The 8,136-nt window shown below is 34.6% G+C and overlaps 1 protein-coding gene across 1 annotated transcript; it reads right to left on the reverse strand.

Moving 5' to 3' along the window:
- LOC125067324 (putative transporter svop-1) lies at positions 1-8,136 on the reverse strand. The gene is made up of 10 exons (XM_047675862.1): positions 8,029-8,136; positions 6,739-6,900; positions 6,291-6,453; positions 5,691-5,812; positions 3,796-4,040; positions 3,085-3,239; positions 2,632-2,761; positions 1,851-2,149; positions 1,474-1,601; positions 1-742 (listed from the first exon to the last, which is right to left on the reverse strand). Exons 1-10 carry the CDS (start codon positions 8,087-8,089, stop codon positions 603-605), a joined length of 1,605 nt encoding a protein of 534 aa, XP_047531818.1. The 5' UTR covers positions 8,090-8,136; the 3' UTR covers positions 1-602.

Below are 8,136 nucleotides of genomic sequence, written 5' to 3' on the forward strand. Positions count from 1 at the left end.
TCTGACACAACATTACAGTCACTCACAACAATAGGTCGCACGCACTCAACAATACAATTTACACTAATTAATTTCAATTTCACAGCACTATATAGATTAACTTCAGAGATTGATATTTGGAATCAGTCCATGTGTAGTTGGCACGTTTATGTAATATTTGCGGAAACATCAAAAATTTGATCGAAAAAGCAATGTTTCAATGCAACTAATTTTGAAATTTTTGTTCTTTATCAATTATTATGGGATGGATATCTTTAATACTTGTTTGTTTTTCATTAGACGCTTTTTCATCTGATCAATTAGTGTGTGGCGCCGGCACAAGGGCATTTTCATCAGCCTTAGTAGCGTCGACGATACGAACTGCTCACTTCTGCTCACTTGGTAATGTTCCATTGACAATACTTTTTTCAGTACAAAGTCACCAATATCAATATCACATCAATATGGTAAGTACGATTGTACTAATTATTCACTTCACAAGTGCTCTATCATTAAAAAAAATATTCTTTTTAGATTCACTCGAGTTTTTAACCTTTAAATTTAGCTATTGTACAGGTCCTTTTTTTATTTGAATAAAAAAAAAAACAAGAGTTGTGTTAAGTTCATGAATGTCTTTCTTTTCTTTGATCGATAGTATTTAAACTGTCATTGCTGCCTAAAATCAGTTCGTTTTGTGTTGTCGGTAATGTTTCTGTGGTTGCTTTCGTGTCTGGAGGCAAGAGGCACGCTGTAGCTAGTCCGACTGTAACGAGAATTGATAAAACATATTTAAAAAACACAAAATTATTAAATTCTAATTTAATAGTTATCGCTCACGTTTAAGAATTTGATCGTCAGGCATGAGGTTTAAAAAATAGCCCTCGCCTACCTTGTAGTTCAAGGTTCAGGTGGTTTTATAATGAAAGAACAACAGACAGACAGTTATTTTCGTATTTAAGTATAATATAGACTCTGATTTATAATTTATTTATAAAAATTGGATTAACATATAGGTACATGATTTGACGAACGTGGTGTCTCTTTACGAAGGTTGGCAATTATTAGAGTTATTTTAACTTTCACTGTTCTGAAGAGTTCTACACAGTACCAAGCAAATGCGAAACCTGCAGTTATATTCTGTAAAACCTCACTTTTTATCAGCCATGAAATTTTGAATTTTTTTCTGTGTATCTTTTATAATATTTTATAAAAATTATAGACAATGTCACATATTATAACTTATTGACTTAACACGATCGTGTTCTGGGTTATTTCGATATTTGTTCCGAATAGCCCAGTTGTAAGCTACCTCTGTCATACCCCATTCCAAAACTGTCCATGCCATGGTACCTAAGATGAGAGCTTTTGTACCTAATATACCATTAAAAAGCTGCAACATAAAGATGCTACATTACTATGTAAATTAATTGGTATGAAATTAGGTAGACGTATATAATGCCCTACCAGTAAAAATTAATAAATAGAAAGACATACTGAGTACTAGCACGATGTACCCGGACATCATGGGCGTGCAGTGGTCAACGAGCAGCGTGGCGATGAGCTGCACACTGACGAAGCCGAAGCCGCGCGCCACCACCACCGACAGGCACGTCGCCATGCCTCTGGAACATTGGCACAACATTTGCCATAAAAAATGTAACAAAACACACGACTAAATATCACAGACTCAATAACTAAAATTGACAATTTTCTTCAAGAAGAACAGATTCCTAAGATGCGTACAATTTGCTTAAATGCGTATTTTTATACGAAATCCATGCAATGTCGTTTTTTATTTCTAAGGTATGATTTTTGAACTAAATTGCTAAGAGTATGATAGGACTGAACTGAGACAAAATCGTTTCTCTTACCTTAAATAAGTGGGATTCAGCTCAACTAAGTAGGTGTTTATGTTTCCCAAGATCAAAGCCACATATGGGAACATGTAGAATAGGAATATGCTGAGCATTGGTATCCTCACGAAGAGAAGAAATATCCCACAGGTGACCGTGACTATGAAGACCAGGAGAGTGGTTTTCTTCTTGCCGAGGTAACCTACGATGAACGTGAGAACAAGGTTCAGGAGTCCACAGAGTCCCGAGTAAACCATCACGGCGTAGAGTGTCATCGGCTTGAATACGTTATCACAATCGATGGTAACATTGGATGTCTGTGGAGTACAAATAAAGAGTGTATATATACTGTATGCTGTGGAGTAAAAATAAAGGAGTTTCATATGTAGGCATAACCTATAAAACGAAAGTTACTTTTTTCCTATTCCATAATATAACCTTTAGATATATAGTAAATAGAGCAAAAATAGTTTTATGTTTCACACTCTCGTTCGTTGTAATTTCAACATTAAAATGTTGTAAGGCGACTTCAAGTGATACGCCATTTTGATAAGTATTTCATTTCAATGTTATAATTATTATACAAAAAGTCACATAGCAGTCTGGCATATGTCGCTCCTGTTATGCACTGCAGTTTCGAAAAGGTTATTAAAGAATAGCTCTAGTTTCAGTTTATTAGTCTGTTAACGCGGCTACGACAGCGTTATTAATCTGGGGTACTTACCCCTTACCTTGTACCTTTATGTAATTCTTGTGTGTAAAATGTTTGTTTTGGTAAAGAAATTTCTATACAACGTACAACACGAGCATACTGTGAAGAACGTCGAACTGCTGCGCTGGCGACTTCGCAGAACGTTTTGCCCGTGACATCATCACCGTTGAAGTAAGCATTCGTCATAGTCGGCACCCACATCGTGAAACCGGTAGATCTGAAATTGGAAAAACTTATTTGTAGAACTTTTTTCGTATTTTGGGTTTATTGATTATGTTTATATCCATGTGTATCAGCATATCAGATTTTGATTGTACATTATAATTTAAATTTTGTATGAATATAATTTTTGTATCTGTCTTAATAATTTTTTGTTGGAGGAAATCTGTACAATGTATAATCGCGCCTTCTTTAATTAGGTGACTTTCATGTCAGTTAGATTATACTGGGATAAACATATAAACAAGAAGACAGGTGGGCAAATCGGTAGGTGAGCTATGAAATTGTAATTAATTTGTAAATAATTCTGTGATGTCTTACGTCATATAAGCGCAGAGTAAAATGCAATACAGCTTCAAGGAGTTCTTCAGAAGTGGTGGCTTGAACAACGGCGCCGTCTGATTCCACATTCGTCGCAGGAAAGAAGTATCAGTAGTCCATTTTATTTCAGAATTGTCTAAGCACACTGACTTCACCTACAACAAATATGTTTATTTTCATAATAATAGTTTTAGTATTTTAATTTTGTACGTCATTTTTCTTTTTTATTGAAAATGAATTAAATAAATTTGTCAGTAGCTGTCCCAATAGTATATTATATTAGCCCACACTTCTTTGGGGGTAAATTGGATATATTCTACCACAATGCCGATAGTGGATACCCCAGTTTTCTCACGATATTTTATTTCAGGGCCGAACACGAAATGAATTATAAAAACAAATTGAATTTCAGTCGAGCTGGAATGCTGGATGAGTTCAAATATAGAATCAGCTTATTCTAAGCATAAATTCTTCGGTTCGGTTCTTAAGTTCGCTTTTTAAATTTATGCAAAGATTTATTAAATTATATAAAATACTTTTGTAAAAAGAATCCGCTTTGATAATTAATTTACTGTCATAGGACAAATTCAATAATCATAATTATAAATATTGTAACATAAAATGTTAGTTAGTTTACATCCCAAAAATATGACAATCACATAACAAACCATTAATTTCATTGGAGATTTAAAATAGTGTTTATATAATTACCGGATAATTATCATGGTCCAACCCTGTGTTATAATGGTACATGTTTTTCAATACGTCTATCGATCTATCCTCTAAGCCCTTGCTGAGAAGAAACTTGGGACTTTCGTTAAGGAAAAACATGCCAGTGATTCCAACCAAGCCCGGAATGCTGAGGATCTGCATCAGTAGTCGCCATGGCCGGTACTCCATGGCTAACGCAGGCACTTCAATGTGGAATTTTAGTTGAAAGACTGGTAGAGCTGGAACTGTACAAAAGGCGCTTTATGGTTATGTTATTGGTTTGCGATATATACGCTTTAAAATGAGTATTTTTAAGATGTAAAAATTATAAAGTATTTATTAATCTTAATAATTATATTTCTTCAAAATGGCGATCAGGATAAATCTCATCCATTACTCCGAATCGCTGTATCCCGGTTTAAAAGTTGCTGAATCATTTTTATTTCACTCTAGAATACTAACCTCATTTTCGGTTTAGGAAAAGTAAATCTACTGTGAAACAATTTAAATCAAAATAAATAACCTTTTTATACCAGCGTGGTTATAACTAAGAAGGTTAGTGTTTTAGGGTTAAGAAAAAATAAACATAGCACCATAGATCCGAAATGGTTGGCGGACTATTTATTTAATAGATAGCGTGAGTTCCTTTTGCGTGTAATGAAACTGGCTCCATTCACTCTTAAAAGAGCAACATTAATAAAGTGTGTTAATGTTTGGCGTCTCGGACGTGTTGCACAAAACTACACCTTAAGTTTTACTTGGTGGTAGGGCTTTGTGCAAGCTCGTCTGGGTAGGTACCACCCACTCATCAGATATTCTACCGCCAAATAACAGTACTCTGTATTGTTATGTACCGGTTAGAAGGGTGAGTGAGTCAGTGTAATCACAGGCAAAAGGGATATAACATCTTAGTTCTCAAGGTTGGTGGCGCATAGGTGATGTAAGGAACGGTTAATATTTCTTACAGCGCCTTTGTATGAGTAGTGTGTACACCGGTTTTCATGGGTACGCCACTCTGAGGTCCCGGGTTCGATTCCCGACCGAGTCGATGTAGAAAAAGTTAATTAGTTTTCTATGTTGTCTTGGATCTGGGTGTTTGTGGTACCGTCGTTACTTCTGATTTCCATAACACAAGTGCTTTAGCTACTTACATTGGGATCAGAGTAATGTATGTGATGTTGTCCAATATTTACTTTGTCTATGGGCGGTGATGACCACTTACCATCATGTGGCCCGTATGCTCGTCCGCCAACCAATGCCATAAAAAAAGATTTGTTAATTTTTTACGTATATTCAATATGCTATTCAAAACAATTTACTCTGTGGCCGTGAAATGGTTGCATATAAAATAATATACTGTACCAAATACGTCACACATAAATTGCAATCAGAGTCTCATCAATCATCTCGTGTTTACTAATCAAATGCAACATGATACTGAACGTTTGATTGATACTCGTAATACTTTCAGTTAATTCATTGATGTCGGTTAGCCATAACAAAGTTGGTTTATTTTAGTGATTTATGCGCACTGTATCTATTTTTATAATGTAAAATAATTTAACTACTTATGTAAAATAATTGTCAGAAAAGGGTAACTACTGAGTTTCTTGGAGTTTTTTCACAATAGAATGTATTTTTTTTGAATTATTACAATATTTAAGCCTTCCCCGTTTACCGGGGATCCCGTACTGTGGGATCGCACAACACAACTAAAAACACTGTCAATTGGAAGGGGTGTTTAAACACTAAAACAACTGCGATGGGTAACTCCGCATGAATCTGATAGGCTATGGGATCGTTTCGAAATAAAGTATCCTTGCCCTTCTGATTTCTTCTCCGACACATGAGGCGAAAGGTGATTATCGAGGTGGTTTAAAAAATAAAACACTCACTGCAGATAGCGAGCTGTCCAACCATGGTGGCGCTCGCCATTAGAAACATGAAACGGCTTCTATGAGCTCTAGGAATAGTTTCCCCGAGTAGAACGAAAGCAGCAGCATTAGCTGACGACGAGCTGAAACAAACCATTCATCATTAAACTGTATTTAAAAGTAATACTGAATTAGTTGCTTTAAATACAACGTTAATAATAATCAGTATACAACATCTTTAATAATAATTAATAGACTTTAACGACCTTACTGAAATACTTTGTTTTTAATACTGATTTATCTCTTTCTGTCATCATCAATTTGACATATGTAAGAAGAAGACACCGGATTTTTGACACCGGATTTTTTCAGAGTGATTAGGTAAAAAGGGACGGAAGTATGTAACAGGATGCCGGGGAAGCGCGCGCTATTTGATTTGACCATTATTATTATTATTATTAATTTATTACGAAGGTGAGATGTCAGATGTTACTCATTATATAAGATTACTGAGAAGCTCGTCACAGTATTTTGACAAATTTACTCCTTAAACAACATTTATTGGTAAAAGTATAAATATCCAAGGGTATATGTAAAGAAATTTTTGAGACATAAACTTACAATCCCGCTGAAAAAAACTTCAGTACGCAAAGCGAGATATAATTAGGAGCTATGCTTGCTACTAAGTTGAAGAGGGCGCCAATGGGCATAGCAATTAGTAGGGTTTTTCGTCTTCCCATAGTATCTGCACAGAGTCCCCAGGCATACGAAGATACCATTATACCTAAAAAAAAATAAGGCCGTTTGTTTTTTCAGAGAAATAAATCTGAACGAAGCTGGTAAAGTCTTATCTCGCTAATTGAAGATAAGAGTCTCCCCTCATGGATAAAAGTAATCATATATAACGGATGTAATAATTATAATAATAAACGTTAATTTTAAATTTATAACTCAGTTTAAATTATTTACTTTATTAATAACTAGGTCCATCTCTTGATTGATACAGAAACACAATAAGGAATGAGAAGTGGCTCGTGAACAAAAATTACCATTAAAATGCCCCGCTTACCTATCAACGGAACAGCTGATAGCAGTCCTTGTTGGGCAGTCGTGAGGCTCATGTCACAGGATACACTAGGTAATAATACCGAGAACCCGAAGATGTCGATGTACATCGCCAGGATCAAGAAACAACATAGTATAAGCATACTGTAGTTGTATTTGCCAAATCCTGGAAACCAAATAATGAAAAAATAAAAAGTTGTGACAATGGAAATACCTTATATTTAATATATTCTATAAATAGTTTGCTATTGAAGAAGGTTTTTATTGACTACACTAAAGCTCGTCGTAAATAAAAGAAAATCGGTTGACAAATAGATAAGAAAAAGACACTGAACTGTCTTGTCTTTGCCGATTTATATGTAAAAAAAAAACTATATAATTTCTCGTTTATTTAGTGGCTAGTTAATGGGGCTGTAGACCCCCTGGTTTCAAACCGGTTTCTCTGTCAAAAAAATCAGAAACCACTCAAAGTTTGGATGTTAGCAGTGTTAATATTCCCGTGTTTCGGAAGACGCGATTAATCGTTTCTCTTGCGCTAAAACTGTCTTGACCGTGTCGGATTGCCCTGTTATTAAATTATGTGAGTAAGGGAACAGAAAGAGTCCAGGGACTGTTCGCGGATACACTTGGTATAATCTTTCCTTTTTTATGATATTGATAGGCAGACAGGCGAATGGGCCACCTGGTAAGTGGTTACCACCGTAGTTTCTATTCAAGTTGGCTAATAAAAGCACTTTTAATGCGCCATGTTACAGTGTTGAATTAATTGAAAATCGTCTGTATAGTAAATAATTGAAAGAATTTAATAAAAGTTTTGACAGATATTCTAAACAAACATAAAGAAAGTATCAAATTTTGGTGATGAAGAAGCAGAACCAGAAATATATGAAAATATGTTACAGCAAAAAAAAATTAAAGATACGGTTTATTTGTATAGGCTTCAAGTAGATTTTATTAAAAGTATATAAAAACTTGCCCGATTAAAAATTTAGTCACTCACTTTTTTAATTTAAGTATTCAAGTAACAAAAAAATAAAGTATTCATCATCATTCTTCTGTGTTCAGTTGAGCTATATTGTAAGAACGAATTTGAAAAACACGATAGTGATGCACCAAAAAGTTACATACATTGACTAAAGATACAAAAATATCGTAACATCGCCAGTTAGTAGAGATTTTACATAAAAGTTCTGCTCTTCTCCAGTTCGAAGTTTAAAATTACAAATGACAAGAAATTCAGGTAATATAAACGAACATTTCAAGTTCAATTTGTGTAAAAATTTAAAACTCATACCACTAATGTCTAAAGCGTCTTCGAAAGTACATTTTCCACGTTTCTCTTTATTAAGTTCCATTATTTTGACTTTAACGAATGACGAAACGATAAAACACGAGTATGCTA

This window comes from Vanessa atalanta, chromosome 11, assembly GCF_905147765.1.
Source record: "Vanessa atalanta chromosome 11, ilVanAtal1.2, whole genome shotgun sequence".
Taxonomy (NCBI): domain Eukaryota; kingdom Metazoa; phylum Arthropoda; class Insecta; order Lepidoptera; family Nymphalidae; genus Vanessa; species Vanessa atalanta.

What these genes read in the sequence shown, in the direction of transcription:
- LOC125067324 (XM_047675862.1), bottom strand. Translation starts at nt 8,089, where the DNA reads ATGGAACTTAATAAAGAGAAACGTGGAAAATGTACTTTCGAAGACGCT. An exon ending in ATCAGCTGTTCCGTTGATAG is followed by an intron (nt 6,454 to 6,738) that starts GTAAGCGGGGCA and finishes ATTTTTTTTTAG; the next exon opens with GTATAATGGTATCTTCGTAT. An exon ending in CTGAATCCCACTTATTTAAG is followed by an intron (nt 1,602 to 1,850) that starts GTAAGAGAAACG and finishes CCAATGTTCCAG; the next exon opens with AGGCATGGCGACGTGCCTGT.